This window comes from Streptopelia decaocto (genome assembly GCF_964273445.1).
Source record: "Streptopelia decaocto genome assembly, chromosome: 3".
Taxonomy (NCBI): domain Eukaryota; kingdom Metazoa; phylum Chordata; class Aves; order Columbiformes; family Columbidae; genus Streptopelia; species Streptopelia decaocto.
Genome location: NC_138656.1, coordinates 72,418,970 through 72,440,272, shown reverse-complemented (window position 1 = coordinate 72,440,272; position 21,303 = coordinate 72,418,970). Strand labels below are relative to the sequence as shown.

The 21,303-nt window shown below is 37.1% G+C and overlaps 1 protein-coding gene across 1 annotated transcript in view; it reads right to left on the bottom strand.

The window, feature by feature from the left end:
- REV3L (REV3 like, DNA directed polymerase zeta catalytic subunit) overlaps positions 1 to 21,303 on the bottom strand; it is a 118,472-nt gene that overhangs the window by 13,972 nt on the left and 83,197 nt on the right. The window contains exons 15-22 of the mRNA XM_082047715.1: positions 20,867 to 20,949; positions 19,697 to 19,822; positions 17,998 to 18,190; positions 15,487 to 15,598; positions 6,855 to 6,970; positions 2,626 to 2,744; positions 1,887 to 2,005; positions 745 to 886 (exon numbers count right to left, since the gene is read on the bottom strand). Coding sequence (XP_081903841.1) covers positions 745 to 886; positions 1,887 to 2,005; positions 2,626 to 2,744; positions 6,855 to 6,970; positions 15,487 to 15,598; positions 17,998 to 18,190; positions 19,697 to 19,822; positions 20,867 to 20,949 — 1,010 coding nt within the window. The remainder of the gene's footprint in view (positions 1 to 744; positions 887 to 1,886; positions 2,006 to 2,625; positions 2,745 to 6,854; positions 6,971 to 15,486; positions 15,599 to 17,997; positions 18,191 to 19,696; positions 19,823 to 20,866; positions 20,950 to 21,303) is intronic.

The window sequence follows — 21,303 nt, the reverse complement described above, 5'->3', positions numbered from 1 at the left end:
AAAGATGGTAGGAAGAAAGATGACAAGAGAAAAGCAGACACGTGAATGAGAGTAGTTGTCTCATTTCAGCTGCTGCTCAGGGCTCAGGAGAAGCCATGAAAACAGTCTCTTCAGTCACTCAGAACCTGGGCAAGGAAAGCCTCTGGTATTACTGGAGACTGCTGGGGTCTTAAAGAAAGACTAGTATTAGTCTGTCCTGCTCCCTTTTCCTCTGACGCTAGTATCAAATTAACAGAACCACATACACCTTGCATGACACATGTACTTAATAAGGCCAGTGCCCTCCCTAGCTTATCATCAAATCTCACCCAGAGGTCTGTTTCACAGGAAATGCCACTTAGAACATATTTGATGCAGCTTTGTCTGCCCTGGAAGAACAGAATCTCATCTTTCTAAAAAACACTCAATTGTATTTCTTAATGTTTTTAAAAGTGTTCATTTTCAGACTTATCTAAGCATGAAAAATACCAGCTCAAATAGAAAACTTACTGCTCCCAAAGTCAGAAGAAGAGAATCACTGGTATGATTACATTTGGGACACCCTATTTTCAACAGCTATTTTTAATCTCTCGGACTAACCATTACTGCTTCTGAATTCCCTTTATGTTTCAATTTCATGTTATGCAAAACAGTCTTCTGTGACCTTATGAAAATACATGTACTGACTGAAAAGATACTGAAGAACTAAAACATTTTGTAAAGGCTATTTTGCTTTTGTGAAGTATAAGGAAAACTAAATCTTACCTGGGAGCCTCTTGTTAACACATGTAAGAACTGAATGCCAAAAAGTCTCGCCATTTCACTTGTTCTGTCAATCAAATCCAGTCTGTCTAACAACTGGAGATTCCCACGGACCCGGCTAACATAATGATCAACCATTTTCCATCTGTGAAAGTGAACGCCTTGTTATAAGCAATCAGGAGAGTGCTGCTCTTTCTACTAAAAAAACTGTATTTTTATGATAGCTTGTTACAAGCCAGCAAATACAATTTCCCCTAGGACATTTTTCATACGAATTTTTCAAAAATGTGGCACAAATAAGCACACACTTACATATGCTAAAGATATACACAGAAATGTGTTATGGCAAGCAAGTTAAGGCACATCTCAATGACATACTATATCCTGTTTTCCTTACTGCTCTAAAGGTTACTGAAACAGAATCTAGAGTTATTTTTAATTTGTTTACATGGCTTTTTAACCAAGTGCAGTTTTGTGGAAACATCCTTCTGTATTAAGAATATCTCCATTGAATATAAATTTAAAATTTCAGCACTAAACCAAGTTTCGACCTAGTTGAAAAGTATTTAACTTTCACAGAAATTATATGTGTGTCACGAATGACTTTCAGTGTATTACTGAGTTTTATGAATTGTTCATATCACACAATACCAAATCACTCCAAGAGTGAAGCCCAGTGCAATACATGCCATACAAAGTTATTTTTAAGCAGCTACAGTTACCATCTCAACATCTCACATGCTATTTTTAAGCCTAGCTTGGGTGATAAGCACTGTGAAGTAAATCAGAAACCTGAGAGTTCAGTAAAAGTCCTTGTGAAGAATAGTATATGGAAAATAAAGACTTTACAGAACTTCAAAATAGTACATCTATTCAGGTACGTTGAAACCGTAACTGAAAATTTGTTTTGTTTTTGTGTAACTTAAACAGAAAAATACACAAAGATGAAATACTGAGGGTTCAGCTACACAACAGAACAGAACAGCAGAGTAAGCTCATGTTGCTGCATACAGACTGTTCTGGTTCCTGAGCTAAACTGATTATTTCCTCCTGTATTGATTTTAGCTTATACCTATCCCATATTAAGAACATGGCCTTAAAATAAATAAATAAATAAACATATATATATATTAGTAGATCATTACCTGTAGACATCTGCCTTATTATCAAACCAATCAGAGAGAACTCGAAAAGTAAATAAAGGAAAACGTTGATGAAGAACATGAAAGCCCACGTTTTCAAAAGTGTAGTTCATTAGATTCACCTAGAAAAACACAGAGGATGTTGTTAACTTGGATGACTGTCTTTCATAATTAAAGAAATCTCTTTTAAAAAACTGTAACAACTAAATTTATTAACTTTTTGTTAGTATTCTTTAAGAGGTAAATATTTATACTTAGAAGTCCCTAATTATTTACAAGTCAGGAAAGAATATCCTCATCAACTGAAAAGAATATGCAGAATTAAGTAGATCACAAAGATCAGGTCTAAATTTGTTCAGAACAAGATTTGTAAAGACTGAACCATCTAAGTATTAAATGTAGGGTCATAAACAGCAAAATAATGAATAAGTCTGACAGCATAAAGTAAGTTTGAGTATTTAATTTAATAAAAGCAGCACACTAGACAAATTGCTAAAACAGGTAAGTTGTTCTCAGAATGCACAAAGGAATATCATTAAGAAATACAACTGAAAGATAAAGGCTTCAGCATTTTACGGTTTTGCAATATGCAAAAGCCATTCTCACAGGTGGCAGACTGCTCTATTCATAAAGGTGTACAAAGAAAGAACAAAAAGTTACATAAGTTACATGAAATTTTCCAAGTCTACAGTAACAAAAAACCCCCACTAAGTCAAATACGTTAACCTTTTAAAAACTTTACCTCATGTCTCATCATTCTCCAAATATTTAAGATAATTCGCCCAACAATATGTATTTCACTCATTGTATCTGATCCATATTCATCCAGCTCAGCTGCGAATCTATTCTCTTTCTTTTCATCTAAAGACATTAAAAGAGAATATATTTAGACAAGCTATACGACAGTCAAGACCACATCAAGTTATGTCTCTTCCAATTTGAGCTCTCTAGAAAAATAAGAATTCATAGAGGCTGTTATGGATTGCATAAGGTTATTTATTTACCAGTCTTCCACACAATCTCTAAATAAAACTCTCCCAGGTTTTTCTGCTCTTGCACGTCCCTCTGAAGGTTAACTCTTTCTCTGGCTTCACTGAAACGGTGTCCATAGCGAATATATCGGTTAAGCAAAGCTGAATGTTACTTGAGAGCTCACTACACACACATTAATGCACTGCAGGGTGATTTCTGCCCCAAAGAGTTTATAACTCGAGGCTTTAATTGTAATGATCTTACATAGTTGGAACCAGGTCATGGGAGAGAAAACTCAGCACCTTTCATACAGTAAAAGCAAACCCACTGCAGTGGGAGCAGGTAGACATGAGTTCTAGATAGCACAGAGACAGAAGGAAACAGGAAGGAACAAATGCAGAGGCAGAAGTAGCACTCTAAATGTTTTTATAGGACAGCGGTGACTACAATACAGGAAGGATACCCTCTTTTGCAATCCTTGCTTTTTTTTTTTTTTTTTCCCATGCTTTGAAATACTACAACACAAGAGAAGACAGTCTTTTTGCTATAGGTTTCTTCAAACTGTCTTTTTTTCAGGCTACAGTTTTGGCACTCTTTCCTGAGTTTACCTTGTTATTTTTAAAAAAGTACAACACAGTTTAAAATTCAATATGAAAACACACTACTATTTGATCCTCTGGTCTTGTTCCTTCTTACTAGTTTAATGGAAGAGATGGTATTTGGAGGCAATTTTCCCTGAATTATAAATCCATACCCCTTTTTCAACTGTTGCTTACTCTGCTACTACTCATCAGATATCTCTGTGACCTTACTAATAAAAAGCAGAACATTTTGGACAGAGTGTAGACATGTGGCTGCACAACATTTTGCAATGAAGAGCAATTAGTTCCTCAAACAGCCATGACGCATATTTACTCTTGAAGACAGAAGTAAAAATTGCCTGAAATTCTGCAGAACTGCTGTGAAACATAATACAGACTATGTACGCCGATCTTTCAAATCTGTATCATGTCAATCAAAATACGGCTAAGAAAACCTACTTGTCATTTAATGACCTTATCAATAAATCACAGAGCCTTGACAAAATTTAACAGACCTTTCATACACTTTGTGAAAATGCATACCATCTTTTTAACCTCCTTATTGTTTCAGATTTTTAAGGAAGAAAAATAGCAATTTCTCTTTTCGTGTCTGGATGCAAAAAAGTCCCACATGCAGCAACATTTTTTCTTTCTCCTGCAGTTCAGTCAAAAAAGAATAATTACTTACCTTAGAGTAACACTGGTTCTTAGAAACATTTTAAGTGTTACATATTCCACTTCCGCGTGTGCATCTACCACCTGGCACAAGAACATCTGTACAGCTACCGGTGCTGTGGAGATCATGCTTATGTCCTGCACACCCACTTCAACTCTATGTCCAAAGACATTAAGGGCCACAACCCTGATTTCCTTTACAAGAACTGAACCGATGTTGTGTGGGACTTCACAGTTGTAGGAAAGGAAGCCCAACTGTGAAATACATAGGGACATCACTAATAAGAACCATACAGTTCTGAGAGAAGTAACCTTCCTTCTTTGAGGAACTTATGTGGATCCCAATTCCAGTGACTTGAACAACAGCTTATGTCATGAAGATGGGGACTAGAAAGTGCTTTTCAGATATAAGTGCTGATTCTGCATCAAATACAGTGCAGACACAGCTGTCCTGCAAGACAAGAGTTGTGACTCAGCCTTTGAGAACGAAAGCAGAAGCACATTAACTACCTGCCCCAAACTGAAAAGATTGTTCAACCATACTTCTAAAGTAGAGCAGTAGACATCTGCAATCTTTAGAGGTTTAAGAAAGCTTTGATTGTAACACTTACCATTCCTCTTACCAAAGACATTGCAAATCTTTAAGTGGAAGGGCTCAAAAGTTTTTCTGAACATCCTTCAATACCTCTGAAGCTTGTACCCAGAGGCATTATTATTGCAACCAGTACATCATCTCAATTTGAGCCATCAGGGGAATTCAGTAACAAGGTTCATGCAATTAGTTATTATTCCTGAAGAACAAATTTGAGACCTTTGTGCTGAAGAAGGAAACTTATGACCTTTGATGGCCAATTCATCTGCCGTGTATTCCTGTTTTCATATATTAAGTAAGGTCCAGTTGCCAACATGTTTCAACTGAAGATGTAAATTTGTTCTTATCTTTTCTTGTCCCTGGGAGGTCTCTACAACACAGACCTTTTCTAAACAGGTCACAGGTATGAAAAGCATCAAAAGATTTTGAAGGCATCAGAAGAGTACACAGATAGTCAAACCTCAAGGAAGGAGTGTGTGAACATAGCTCATCCAACTCAGAACATTCTATGATTATGTTCTCCTGGCCAGGCAAACAGGATGCCAGCATAAAAGACACTATTGCTATGCTGGGTAAGCCCAAAGATGCAACTAGCCCAATATCATGTTTGCTCAAGTACCCAAAAGCAGATACTTCAAGAACAGCTAAAGCAGCTAGTCATATTCTCTCTAGAATTCTCCCAGCTTCTAACCACTTGTGGCTTCCTGGGCCAGACATTATTATAACATATATAATAGTTCCCAATGGATTTTTCTTCCAAGAATTTATCTCCTCTTAAAGCAACATACATTTTAAGGATTTGTACTTTCTTGTGGCAAGGAACTTACAAGCTCAACAACCCAGGGCTGAAAAATCAACTCTTATTCTGTAGCTGCCATTTGCTGGCTTCATTTGGTGATTTCTGGTTCTTGCATTGGAAAAGCCCATGAACAAGCAATCCATATTTCCTTGAAATTGCTCACAATTTGATAGGATTTTACCTTCCTTACACGGTTTTGTCTCTTATGGATTCCTAACTCAGTAAATTACAAGACACGTTTGGATTATTCTTCTCATCTTTACCAGTTCTCCTATATCCATTTAGACAGGGGAAAGGTTATGAAGAGGCTAGAACCTCAGTATTGGAGGTATAAGCACACTACAGATTTTTACATTTACTTTCATTGATTTATATTTTCCTTGCCTCATAATTCCAAACATCTCATCTGCTTTCTCAACTGTTACAGAGTAACAGGATCAAGTTTTTAATAGGACAATCACAGGAAAGCGCTTCTTATTTCATGGCTATTTATTTTCAGTACAGATCTTTGGCAAGAGCCCTAACAGAAACAGCTTTCTCTTTTTTTTTTTTTTTTAATTTTAAAAATCATGTCTCCACATCGTCTTGATGACTGCTAAGAGCTACAACAAATTTTTGAGACAGTTTTTAATTTTACAAAGTCATCTTGACTCTTATCGGGTGCAACACATTTATTTAGCTGTTCACTAACTGCATTCTTCAGAATTATATCTTCTGTTGATTGGCTAAGTATAGACACTAGACTTACCACTCTCCTGGATAACTTTCCTGAGGTTTTCAAGGGAAAAACCTAAACAGATCTTTTTCTGAATGCTGGAGGAAAGCATCATCACTTGGGCCAGTAAAATTTGCCCACAGTACAAGAATGGCTATTGAAAGCAAGGATTTTATTACAGAGCTGCTGATCAGGATGAGTGCTGCTAAGGGCTATCTTTATGTCCTCGCATCCCAGCCAGAGACTCCACAAATAATGATTATGGTATATACCCTGAATGACATAAACACAGGACTGAAGCCAAGGAGAAGCAAGAGAAGGTTTGGCAGCAGAAGCATCTCCCAGAACTGAAAACTTAACACACATGACTCCTGAAAGTGAGTCTAAGCTTATGGATACAGGACACACCCCGAAGTAGAATATACAAGGAAACTGAAAATTCAGAAAACACTGAAAACCAGAATCTCATTGGTATTTCAAATTTGTGTGTGTGTGATTACACCTATAACAACACAACAGCAACAACAAAAAAAGAGGTCCATCTGAAGAAATAACTATGTATTTATTTTTTAAATTTATTCATAAATTTCAACTTGTTTCTATTGGAAATAAACTGAAACCCTACACAATAACTTACCTGGCACACGAGATATCATCTGGCATAAATCAACATTTAGTGCAGCAGCCCTCTGTAAGAGATAACCCCAGGAATGCATCTGGACTTCATAACCTAGCAAAATGTCTGGGTCATATCTAGAGAGGAGGGGAAAAAGGAAAATGAGCTTCGTATTATTTAAGAAAATATTTTCCATGAACAGGCTATAAACAGGATTTCATTCTAATCATGCTGAGCTTAAAAAAGAAGCAGTCACAATGGGTTTCTATGAAAGCAGCATCTGGACCAGGAGACAACCTTTAAAACAGACAATCTTTTAGGATTTTCAATAACATCGAAGAGAAAACAAATTTTAGAAGGAATATTTTCATTGGAATTTTTTTTGTAACATACTTCTATTATTTCAGTCTTTAGAAATAAAGATGAAAATCTAGGTCTAACCAGGTTTTATCAATTGAATCAGGCTGTATTGAGCATAAACTGAAACCTACCAACTGGCACAAGACAGATGCCCTGTCCTCAAACTTTGCTGTACTTTTTTTCCTTTATGAAATAGAATTTGCTACCAGGCTACTTGAATGTTTTGCACATAACACTTTGTCATGCATACTGCAGTGTAGTTTATAATAATCAGAGGACACTTTTGGTCCTAAATGGTGAGTCTTTATTGGGAAAGTTTCAATCCGCAGTTGAGTGAGAGCTGTCAAAACTGAAGCATAGAGAAAAGCAACTATCTAGAAATTCTATTTAAAAAACTCATCCTTTAAGATAACCTTCTTTCTATAAGATACACAAGAACAACTCATTTTATGCTGTATTCCACACGAGGGGGAAAATTTCACTGGTGTGGGTATGACAAAAAGAAAAATCAGAATTGCCTTCTGACACAGTCACTGCCCATCTTTCAACCAGGCTCAGAGAAGAGCTGACTAGACAGAAGGACAAACAAGGTGACTTCAAAGTCAAAGCACAGGTAGGAGTTAGCTCAGAGGAGCCTGCATCACCTACCTTTTGAGTAGGCACTGTTAAAACCAGAAGTCACGATCTGGTCACTTGCTGAAGAGCCTAAGAATGATTTTCTTGGGCTGGACAGAAAGAGACTGGCCAAAGTAACACAAGATACCTGTTGGTTTTATAGTCAAAAGAGAAAGGTAGCTTCACTAGGAAGAATAGCTGCTTATTTCAATGCAGCTCAGATAAGGGGTTTTGAGTTCCAGCAGGCAGCATCCAATACAGCTGAATGACAAGAGGGCAGCTGTCAGGCAGTAGAGGACTGGATGACAGGCTGCAGGTCCTGTACCACAGCCTGTGCCCAGCCCCACAACAGGATGCAGGTTTGTAGACCTTATTTCATGGGAGAAGCAGGCAGAGGCCGTGGCTTATGAACAGCATCTCCTATGAAGCACCTCTCTGTGCTTCTTGCATCCTTAAATGCATCAAAACATGCCAACATTTTCTGACACTGGACAGGAGAATTCCCCTTCCCCAAATCCTAAGTTAAAGTTGTATGACAGACATTACAAATGAAACTTCAGACTTCACTGCAAAAGTGTCTTCCCTGCTTGCATGTCCCAGCCAAAGGCAGATGACAACTCACCTTGAGGTAATTAACTACTCTGAGAATAGCTCCAGAAAAGAGCTTTTCCACACTTCTGCCATGGACACTGACTTCTTGTGAAAATTAAAAGGAAAAGTTTTTGAATATTCTTACTCAGCATGGCTATCTCATTATTACAATTTGGGCTTTTGCAGCAGCCAGCACAAGTTGCAAAAATCCCTTTCACCACTTCTACCTGTGAAGGAATGGGTTTGATACAACTTCTGGCTAAAGCAAAAGACTCTAAAGTAAGTTTTTGATTTCTAGCATTCTAGAGAAAGTAAAAGAACTAGCACTTTGCATTAGGGGGTATTTTGCTATCTGCTGTTAATGCCAAATGAATGATTCTTTGTTCTTGAAGACAGAAAGCGACCATCCGAAATGGAAGTAGTACATTTACTCATTTTGGAAGCCTATTCTACCAGTGGTACAAATCCAAAGCTACTTGGAACAACTTATGGACAAACGAATGAAGCTAGCCTACAGTTCCTTCCAGCAACAGAATCCGTGTCAGAAAGAGTTATGACCACTTGCTGCACAACATACAATCACTGCCAACTGAGGTTCCAAAGGTATGAATAGCTCCATCTAAACTTTGAAATAAAAAGGAATTATGTAATGGTTTATAGAGTCATAGAATAAATGTTAAAAAATATTAACATATTTTCACTTTAATTCTTGCAGCTAAACTATTCTGGTCCTAGCATGTTGCAAAACACTATGGATTATTTAAAATGAAGAAAATCTTACAGAAGTAGTAATTTATGTTCATATTTGAAAACTGGTTTCACATAATTCAAAATGGAAAATATGTGGAGATTTTACACAAGGCAAGACACTATGCAGATGGGTTCCATGACAGATGTAAACGTGAATGAGAAACTTGTGAAGAGCTGCTATGTGGTACACAAAACAATATTCATTATGCCAGGAATCTGCTTGCTCTTTCAAGCCTGTTCTGAACAGAAGCATATTGTTTGGAAGTAGCATGTTGCCCTAACTATATTGGCAGCTACCACCTGTGATGAAGGACAGTTGCTTTGGGTTTTTCCTTCCCCAAGTAGTGCATTACCTCCTTTGCTTCCTACTTGAGCAAATTTTAGTAGGCTACTACATTACTACTGCAAATACCCCTATTTGTATTGCAACTGAATCCAACATTTCATCAATTCTTGAGTTAATCTTACTATTCTCTTTTTTTCCCATATTTAAAACTTAGATTCAAGAGGTATCCTTCTGAAAGCATGAAAAATGATAAACACAACACCAGGAACTGAGTTTCTCAGATCCTGCAGTATATGCATTCACAACCTATATGCACAAAAGACTACCATTAGTATTAAAAAATTCAGGGATGCTTACGTATTTTTCTTGACTTTACAACCAAAATAATTTTTGGCTAAGTGTATCTTTGAATTATCTTTGAAGGAAAAAACAATAAGACTGTAATTGACTAGAACTCCTTTCTACTGGACAACACTTCGGACCCCAAAATCCTGCACTACAGTAGACATAAGATCTACCTTATACAACAGGTTTAACAGACCCATCAGATTTCTTGCACCTAACATGAGGTGCTGCTGTTTCTTGCTTCTTATTTCCTTGATGATCAACTCTGTCTCAATCTATGGAGCAGAAGTGCCCTCTCCTGCAGCCCAATTGCATGTATAAGCTGTACCAATGGACCAGTGTGTCACTTGTTGAGATCCCCTCTAGTATTCTTTTTACTATTAGAGAAGAAGAGATACCTGGAGCTAAAGATAACATTATTCCAAATGGGAAAAAGAACAGGTAAGCCCAAGGTTTATCTGATGTGAGCTCAACCCAAGTCTGTCTCTCTCTTGCTTTCTTTCTCCCCTTTTCATGTGGTACCAAAAAAGATGACAGGCTGTGAGATAAGGAGAAGACAAGTTCTATGTTTTTCATCGTCCTCTCTTCTCCTAATTTTAACAGTATACTATCCAGTTGGTCTTCATCATCAGTTTAAGCTGTTTTATTAAAAGAAATTGTAATGAGACCAGCTTTTACACCTGCAAGAAACTAATAAGTTGTAATACTGATATTTGAAAGCTGCTGGCTAGGACTAACACGCCAGGAATAAGAGGCGTGCCTGCCAACATAGCGCTCTTTTGTTAAAAGGATGGGCGCTGATATTGCTTTGCATGCTATTGCCAGTCCCTCGGCAAAGATGAAAAGCAGCATTTATACTGGCAGGATTTACAGACGACAGCATTAACATTCAACTCATAACATGCTGCAGAGAGAAGAAATGCAATTATTTTCCTTCCCAGCTAAGTTGTACATGCTGTTATGCCATTTCTTCCTCTTTCTCATTTGACAATTTCATGAATGACTACTAAAGCTCGCAGTTACACCTTCCCTTCTAACATGTGTCTGGTTTTCCTGACCGCTATTTTGCTTCCAGCTAAAAATCAAAAGAAAAGGGGGTGGGGGTGTGTGTGTGGAATTAGGCCAGACCTATGATATAGACAAAAGCAGTAACTGTGCATGGCAGCAGAATTCTTGGTTACTCAACTAGAAAACCAAAATCTCTGAAAACATTTTTTCCAATATGCTTTGCACAATAAAAATCCATAAAGTTGATAAAGGACATTAAGGAAAGATTTCTACAGGAAAACATCACAGAAGATGATATTGGCCTGGGAAAAGAAGGTTTGATTAACACAGCTCTATTTTAAAAAGAAAATATTGCTAGGGTATTTACACAGGAACAAATATAATGCATTGTAACCAATACAAAAAATTGATTAGCATCATACTCTACAAGAAAAACATAATACAAAATGTGTAAGTGTTAAGAATTAACAAGTAATTAATTTACAAATGTTTTAACCTAAAAAATCTTTAAGAAAAGTCTTACAACTTTATACTCCATTTTTATACTTTCATCAGAAACAACTTCCATGGGGACGAAGAGCTGTGGGCAGCTGGTGAGCCTCAAGTAGCAGCAAATTTGCTACTTTTTTTTTCCAAGTACATCCTGTTTCCACATCCTCTGCATGTCATGGAGATAGGGACTGTGCATTCCCACATGAATTCCCCAAATTTTGCTCCTCACATGCCTGCAAGACCAGCCCTTTTTTTTATCTGGTAGTATTTGCTCTTACAGAAGAGAGGCAGAATTTGCCTTAAAAGTGAAGGAAAGGCCTAGACATTTAATTTCTCTTTCATGGGAATCCATTGCTCCATCAGGCTTGGATATGTCTGTTTTTCCTGTGGTTTTAAAATCTCCAAGACAAACATTCTTGTAGCATTCCCTTCCTCTTCCTTAAACAGCCAGTTTTCCTGCATGTTGCACTGACTGGTTTGTGGAGCTATGTGAATGTGTTTACTCTTTTTTTCTGCCTTCAGGTTCAGACAGATAGGTGGTTCTGTTTTACTTAACAAGCATACAGATTCTCCCAATTTTTCTCCCAGCTCATTGCAGCTGACACCTTACGATAAAGAGAGGATCTATTCAAGAATGCTGTTCAGGCAGCATGACAGAATCCTTAGGGGTAGCAATATAGGTACAGGCTCCATTTCTAGAAAAAAAAAAAAAAAATAAACAACAATACCCTTTCTGACAATTCTGAAGAGCCTACAACTTGGCTCTCTGGGCTTGTAGATCATCCACACTGGCTGGACAGGATGGAAAGGAGGTTATTTCTCAGCTGCTTCATGCCAGTTTTGAGCTGAAGTCCTATTTTTTTGTATGTAGCCAGAGGACAGGTTACCAAAGAAGGGAAAATTGGACCTATGTAGGTAAAGCTTCCTCTCAAACTCTAAGGCAGTTGTCAGGGTACCAAGAAACACTTTAATTATAGTTTTCTTTGTTGCAAGTCCATGTTTATTCTTCCCTTCCTACTCCAAACTCACCTCTATGGCTCTTGCTTTCAAATTGTTCCCTGTCTCTCAACCCCCAAGCAGCTCAGTATTTCATTACCTTTTAGAACTGAAGAGAATTCTCAAATTCCTTTTACAATGATGTGCTCTCTTTTAGCTGTCTCTACACAGATTTTGGTACTTACACTTGTAAGTACTCCCACTTTGCAGCTGAATCACTCTCAGTAGTAATCTCCTAGAAATCAAGGTGCTTATTCCTCTCAATATTTGGACAAATCTGCTCATTTTCAGCATAGATGAAATCACGGACCACAATTCCAGAGAAACAAACAGATCATCTTCTGGTCTGCAGACACCAAGATGATGTCTTACCTGAATTTTGCCCTGACTTACTCAGAAACAACATCTACTAATTTCACAGAAGAACATTTAACCTGGTATTTACTTTACAGATTTCTAGATTGAAACACATGTTAATCTTACTGTGGTTATTCAGATCAACACATGGTGAAAAACTTCACAGTGAAGGTATAACTGAATCCAATAATCAATTCCAGTGAAATTTCTGGAGCAATACTCATGTCCAGTGAAGATGTAACAGAATAGCTTAAGCTTTGCTGTAAGAAGTTAGATTTGGGAAACACTCTTCAATGACAAAAGACTAGTGGTGCAGCCCAAGAACAGAACGCCAGCAACCATTAAAACTTCAGTAATTTTTCACTCTCTGCTTCGCAACTGTGTCCCTCAATATCAACCAGCACATTATAAAGAATATTTCTGTTGACACTCTGAGTCATTTGTTTTAACACAAAATGCTTGCAGGTTTCTGATGGAGAAAGAGACTGATGAGCTACAAGTATTGCAAGGAGTGATACATTTCCCAGGAACCACCTTTCCTTCATCTGTGTGCTGAGAACAGCAGTCAAGATTTTTCTACCCTGCTCTATCAGAGTTTGTATCTATTGACACAGAGTGACAGAATCAATGATTTCTAATTTTCAGTGGCCAGAATAGAATAAAAACAAAAGGCCTGAACAAAGAAGTAGAAGGCTGGAACTTGAAACAAATGAGTGTGTTCTGCAATTTCATATATATGAAACAAGAGCAAGAATTAGGCCAACTACTAAGAGAATGTTTAGAAATTAGATCAAGAATTCTTCAGTTGGACTGCATAAGACAATTCCTCCCGTAGCTGAGATACCCTCAGTTCAGTACGCCAACAAGTTGACAAAGTCTGCCTGGTACTGACAATCAAGATTCAACAGATGTGTCATTCATTGTGCCAGGAATCCAGAATTTCAGTCTTTCAGCCTTCCCTCCAACAGCTAAAGAGGCCAAGAACGTGAATCAAAAGCAAGCTGCAGTCAGGTTGGGCATGCTATTTGGTCACAAGAACCTATTAATCTCTAGCCTGATGCATACATCAGCATATAAGATACTGATACGGTCCTCTGCTGATAAATAAGTGTGAGGTTGAGTTTTGCTCCATGAATGCCAAGTGGTAATGTTTCTTAAACAGCAACAGAAGATTGTTTTAAAAAAATAATTCCTAATATTGAAAGTTTTCTTTAAAGCTGCTTGGTTGTTAATTTCCCATTGAGGAAGATTTTTGCAGTCCACTACTTTTTAATCAAGTGCTTAAGAAATATAAAACATCTACTCCAGCAAAATTTCTTCTTCTATTTTGCCTAGGCTACAGAAAACAGAGGGAGAAAAGAACTGCAAGCTGTAGATGTGGTCAAAGTTTTAAAAACGTATTTGTTAAGGAATCAGACTTCTGCTGTACTCCCAGGTGATACTGCACAGAGCAGGGGGGGAAGCAGGCTAAGATGATGACAGCAATCTGCCTCTCCATTAATAGATTGGATCTTTTATCTTCCAGGAATACAAGTCAACTAACTCAGTCTTTGAAGATAAAGTTGTTGAGTCAAAAAGGCATGCTAGCACAGTGTTGGAAGAGAAGATCTCTTAAGAAGACATTTCTCAGCAACCTGGTGACTGGCACATTCCATCTTGAAGTAGTACAGAAATTGCATGCTTTTTTTCATTCCATAATGCCTTCAATATGTCCAGATGTAGACGACTTCTGTTCTTCAGCGATAAATATATTTTCTAACTGCTGTGTTCTCTCTCCCGTACTCTTTATGTACTGTCACTTTTTAAACTTCCACACAACTGGTGGAGAATTATTCATTTACTGGCAGCTTCTCATTCCAGTAATATTCCTAAGTTTGATGGAGCACTAGATTTCCAAGAAAGAGAAAAATAAAATTATGTTCCTTACCTGAATTTTGTCTTCTCTGAACAGGAATCTGCTGCTCTCTCAGGACCCACCCTGTGTTGGTTGCATTCAGCAACTGTTTTTGTATTCTGCCTTCATGGGGTTGGTCAATGTCTTTCTCATCAGAGGTTTTCTGGTTGGAGAGAGAAAGAATTGCAAATGTACTCTGCCTAGTACACATCTTTTTCTTGTGCCTCTATTCCAGCAGCGTGACTCACAGTTTAAATCTGTTTATTTTTTCCTTGCAATTTGACAGCTTTGCACCTCTGACAGTAGGGCCTGGAGAGACGTTTGTGATTCCACCTACTCACCAGCTGAGAGGGCTATCAAACAGGCTTCCCAGCCTTGGTGGAGATGGGGAAAACCAGCAGTTTTCCAAATCTGATACAGCAGAGGATTTCCATTCAGAGAAGACAAAAATAATGAAGGAAACTGATTTTTCAACTACTGTTTATTTTGATCTGTCCATAGCAGTTTCAGTATCACGCAGGTTTTTTTCTGTCTTGCCTCAGAGTCGCTAGAAAAATTCTTCCCATCTCGGGGGTTTTCTATAGCTTTCACCACTGTTAATATCTACTGTTCTAAGTGTTTCAGAGAGAGATGTGTAATGAATTCTGGGATTAACAGGAAACGTTGTATGTTAAAGAAGATTACTTATATGGCTGATTAGTTTCAAGACTGTAACTCAGCTGCTTAAGAGGATCTGAATGTTCTTGCTGTCAGAGAAAAAGAAAAGCAAAAAATATTTTTATTTTAAAGACCACCATGCTTGTCCACTCTAGAAATAAGCCTTTGAGGGAAACAACAACAATGACCAGGAAAAAAAAAAAAAATAAAAAATCAGCATTTGAGAGACTGGCAAGGGATGAAGGAACTAAATCTGCTGTACCAAGCCTGAAAAATAAAAGCAGAACGTACAGATATGCTACCTTTTTACAATATTCACTACTTCCTGGAAAAGAGCTCTTTCATCAGTAGCGTAACTGACTTGTAGTCCTGTAACTCCAGATCTTGTGAGCAAGGGGGCTTGGTCTCTGCTACCTAGAAAATAAAGTAAAAAAAATATAATTACAATTTAGAAGGAATTCCACAACTTCAGTCAAAAATATTGCTTTAGAATAAAACGTACAACTAAAAAATATGGAATACAACCTACTATCTTTAGCACACGTTGTTATTATTACAATAAATTCCATGGATTTATTTTCTTCTCTTGGGTGGAAAAGTTTGGTTTTTTCACTTTGTACAATTGTACCATAGTGGTAATCTTTTACAAATAATCAGATATAAATAAATCTGATTCAAGACAAATTTCAGCATTTTACATGCACAAGAGCGCAGGTATTAGAAAATTAGTTTTGAGTAAGAAAAACTAAAGAACCATAAGACAGCTCACACAGTGTTTTCATGGAAAATATATATTTTAATTTCTAGCTTTGCATAGTGCTTTGCAAAACACTTTGAAGAATGAAAATGCTACATAACATAACATAGCTCTTTTTTCAGTGCACTTCTTAAAAAACACTTAACTTACTAACAGAAATGGAAAAACACAAGCAACTGCTCACTTACTGCACATTAAGAGTGTCTAGATTGATAATGTCTGAATAATAGCTAAATTTGTATGCATGTAGGACCTCAGCACTTGCTTTCTGTATTAAAAAATCCCTCTTTAAATGAATAATATGCAACACATACTCTGTCTTTTCATTTTTCTCTATACAACAGATAGTAATATTTCTGATTAAGGCAACAATCTGGAGTTTTTAAAAGGCATTCTACTCTGACACATTCTTAAAATCCTGAGAATTAAAAAAGTGTGCTTTCAGAAATAAGGTGAGTACTGTAACTTACAAAGCAATAATAATACAACATAGGGGGAAAAACAATGTATCTTAATGTCAAGTCACTCCACAGAGAACTCAAAAAGTTCTAGACAAGAAAATATTGACAGCATGCAACTATTAAAGCAAGGAATGTCACAATAACATTTAAACATATAATTTTATTTCACTAACAAAACCAGATCAGAACCTTTGGTTTTTCAAAACATTGAACCTCTTTACAGAGAGTTTTTTCTTGATAATTTATCAGTGGCACACACCTAGGGAACCGTTGTGGCTATACTGTGGCATATCTCAGTATGGTAATGGAGATAATTTTTTAAAAGGTGGTAACAAGCATACAGTAACATAGAATAAACTTCACTGAGAATAATAAAAACTTAGCTTAACATGATACAATATCTACAATGCTTTGAAAAATAAAGTGGTAAAAGAAGGAGCTGTTGCCTTAATGCTTAATTTATTTTTGGTAGGTTTTCACCCACACTTAATTTTAGACAGTATTTTGTGGTTTAATACACATTCATAAAGCCAAAGAAACCCTGAAAGATAGAGAACTTTTAAAAATTTTTTGTTTGTTTGTTTTACTAGCCTAAACCAGTGGTACTCAACCTTTAACAGCTGGAGAGCCACTTCTTTATTAAAAGGAGTTGTAGAGCACCATAAAAATCAAGTATCAACAGTGATTTTTTTTTTTTTTTTTTTCCATCATGACACTTCAATGTGCGGTGATGCTGCCTCAACATCATCACATATTGATACATCACGACATGATACATCAGCATCCTCTCTCCCAGCAGCATTCTGTCTTCAGCCCCTTCTGGCTGCTAGGAAGGAGTGGGGTGGAGGGGTAGAAGGGGCAAAAGGGCGAGTTTCTCCCCATTCTGCCCCACAGCTGCTGGGCGGGAGGTGATCTCTACTCTTACCTGTGGGGGGATCCCAGCAGCTCCTTTTCTTTCCCCCTATGGGAGGGGGAACTTCAGCGACTCCCACTCTGCTGGTCCATTTGCTCAGTGCTCCCCGCGCTGCCTGATAGAGTGGAGCGCCGATCAGACGCCTACATTGCGAGAGCCGCCTGTAGGGCCATGAAGAGCCACATCCGGCTCTAGAGCCACAGGTTGAGTATCACTGGTCTAAACAAAGCCAAAAAGGTACAATAGAATAAGGGTCCCTGTTTGGATCCTAAGAGGATCAGATAAAACCACAAAAATAACCCTTAAGTAAAATATAAAACATACTGTCTCGCTTTTAACATTTTCTACTTGTAGCTATCCAGCAACTTGAGTAGGAAACTAAAGGCAGGTTTTCCTCTTTATACTTTTAGAACGCTGCAGGAGCTTGTCCACAAGTACGCAAACATAGATACTTTGCACATGTGTATGTTATTTGTGGTTTACAGCCCTTGCAGTAGTTCTTTAGAAGATATAAGCAGGAAAACTCTTATGTTTAATATGGCCATTCATCCAACAGTCAACAAGACAAAATTAAATGAGCTAAATAGTAATACAGATACTCGATTATATTTTGCTTGCTACTGTTTGATTACTATGAAATAAGCATTTTTGTAAAATATGTTAAGAAAAAAGAAATAAGAACCTTGGCTTGAGAGTGTCCTGTTGCTATCAATCACTATGGCACCAGTGATTTCTTTTTTATCAGTATTTGGCAGTGCTGTGTCTGATGAGATGCAATAGAATAAAGCACAGATCGGATCAAACTCTGGGTCTGGTTCCAAATCTCGTCTCGTTCGAGCATGTAACTCCATACTGATGAGGGTAAGGTGTTGGACCTATTAACAAATAAATACAACAAATTAGTATGTTTTGGAGCTTTCTTCTGAAAAATAAAGAAGAGATTACTAGTGCAAATTAACTCATTGCAGACATTTATATGGTTATATTACATTGCAACTAAGAGGTCATAACTGAAAATTGATAGAAGTGATTAAACATGCATCTCTGGATCTCATTTTTTTTGCAAAAAACATTATCTTACAAAAAAAGATTAATCACTTAATGCATTTTTATACTTAATTGTTAAAATTCAATACTTGTTTCTGGGTACTATCTTCTACCAAAAGCAGAAAATACAAACAACCAGAAATGCTCAACTTCTATAACTCGAAGTTCCTGTAATATTTTCAAAGAGCTTTGCATATTGAGCTGAATTGAGTTTCGGACTGATCCAGAACAAAAAATCACTGTTGGTCTTTCATTTCTTTTCCCTCCCTCACCGAAGATGTGCAAACAAGCATGAAGACTAAGTCACTTACAGGAAGATACAGAGTATTATTTAAGTTTCCCTTCACTTGCATTAATGAACTTCTACATCATGTTGATAAAGATTTTTGCAGAATGGTTTGCATTTGAGAAAATGCTAATCCCTGTGTATTGTATGGTTTTGACTCTATGATAAATACTGTAGTATTTAATACTGTTTCAATGCAATGTTATTGCTCTGTTATGGACTAATGGGCCAGTTGGAGGCAGCCTGATTTCCTCTAGATTTGTATCCTAAATCATTACAGCCACCACCAAAATGAAATTTTACTATCAAAGCTCTGCCCTATTTCCTGCAAAATTATTAGTTTCTTGTGGCTTCTCCTATGTCATCTACTCAGCACATAAAACTTCTGTCTTCCCATGTCATCTGTAAATTGGTCAAAAGCTGATTCCAAGCCACAGCTGTGGTGACTGTCAGGGAGCATGCACACGCTGGCTGGCCAATCAGCAGCCCAACACAGCTGGACTGTATTCGCATTGCAGCCCTTTCTCCAGCACCAAGTTTGATCTCCCTTCCCAGACCAACCACTCATCTGCATGAAATATGTAGAGACACTCTTTGAGACTTGTACCATGTTGTTCAATGTAGTAGAAACCGGCCAACAGGTTCAGAAGGGAACATGCAGCGATACTGGAAGGGCCCAACTGAATGATGCCAGATGTCTTGTTTCTTAAGGAAGCAATCCACGATAGTTAAGCTCAGGTAGCTTTTCCAGTAATGTTTTTATATAAAACATAACTATTTCTTCCTTCTGACCTTTTCCTTTTTTTTATTTTTTAAAGGAAGGTTTACCACCTTCTCAACAAAAATACTATGAAATTTAGTTCGATATTATTAAATGAAGGCACTTGGACATCAAACTGAAACTAGTAGAGCAACTACTAAGAGCTGCATGCATCACACACTGATTAATTTTAAGTCAGGCAGAGACCAAGGAGGAAAAGACTCTGCCATTATAAAACTGCTCTGATAAATGTATCATTTCATAAAACAACATGTAACAGTAAGTTACCTCATGTAAAGATTTTGCTTCCTGCAGGTTTTCCACACTGACTTTAAAACCGTAAGTGTTATTTAAAGATGGTCCTTCAATCTGAGAAGTCTCTTTCTTTGGAACGCCAAGGGCAGCAAATTGATTCTTATTGGGAGGGGAAAAAAAGAAAAAAAAAAAGCACAGTATAATACTGAAAAAATTACAGGTTGCTAAATTCGTATGCAATATTAAATACAAATTTATCAATGAAAATGCAAATGCTACACTACAATTGCTAAAAAAGGCAGCTTTCATTATCTCCTCATGTAATTTTTCAACAGGGAAACAACAGTTCTATCTTTTTGCCTTTAAGGAATAATTTTAATGAAATCTCGTAGTAAAGCTAGAGGCAGTTTGAAATACTTAAAAAAAAAAACCCCAAACATAACGACAACCCTCCAAAACCACACGTTTGCTTTCTTAGAAGCCTGAGGACAGGGGAACCAGCAAATCCCTATTCTCTTTTGACCAACAATTCATCAAAACCCTCTTCAGCCACCACTTTTTAAGGCACTGAATTAAGGGTACACACTTAAGTACCCACTTGAACTGAATGAATACCAGTATGTTGAGAATAAAAGAAAAGACTATTGGGTGATTTTAGTCATGCACCTAGCCCACCCATTCAGTTTCCAACATGTGGAGCACCAACACTACTTAGGGAAAACACTGAGTCTGACGCCATTCATTGCCTACGTTATTTTCAGAAAAAACTTTGAACCTTGTCTGAAAACTAATACACACACACATAATTATACATGTCTGTGTATATATACAAAGACACAATTATAGGTCTGTGTATATATACACACACATATATATATAAAATGGACACCACAATAAAACTTTAAAAGGATGTTGTAACTAAAAGAGCAAACCAATGTCCTTACACAGTGTATCTTTAATGTTTAGTGAAACACTACCCTAAAACACAGAAGACATTCTGAACATCCAACATTTTCTCCCCCCTGCAAACTAAACTGATTTCCTATTCCAAACTTTAAGTGCACACTGATTCTACAGCAATTGCATCCCACCATTTCAAATGCATTTTCTAGATTTTAACAGCAAAAGAAAAAAACAACACAGAACAGAAATGTGTGTGTGTAGCATAATAAAAATACACCCACACATAAAATCGTAATTTACCTTCATTTGTGTGGTTAGAAGTATCCTTCGAAGACCATCAGTATTATTTCCCCTCTTGTGGCTCAGTTTCTGGGCTTTTGCTTCTGTAAACATACATGAATGCAAAACAGCTTAGCCTCAATAATATGGTCTAGACATTAAACAACATGCTGGAGGCATTTGGTTAACATTATAAACAAGTATTATATATATAAACAAGTAAAACTTTATTCTCTGTCCAATCCAAAGCACAACTATTACAATTTGATATTTATGGACATGTAGGAATGTATAGTACAAGGCCAGTAAGTTCACATACCTCACATGATTATCATCTTGAACACTGCAATGTTACTCACACATTTATGTTTGGACAAACACAAGCAATATAACCAACAAGATTTCAAAATCCCCCAAATAAGCGATACTTTTAAGTTTTTAATCAGCACTCCAGATAC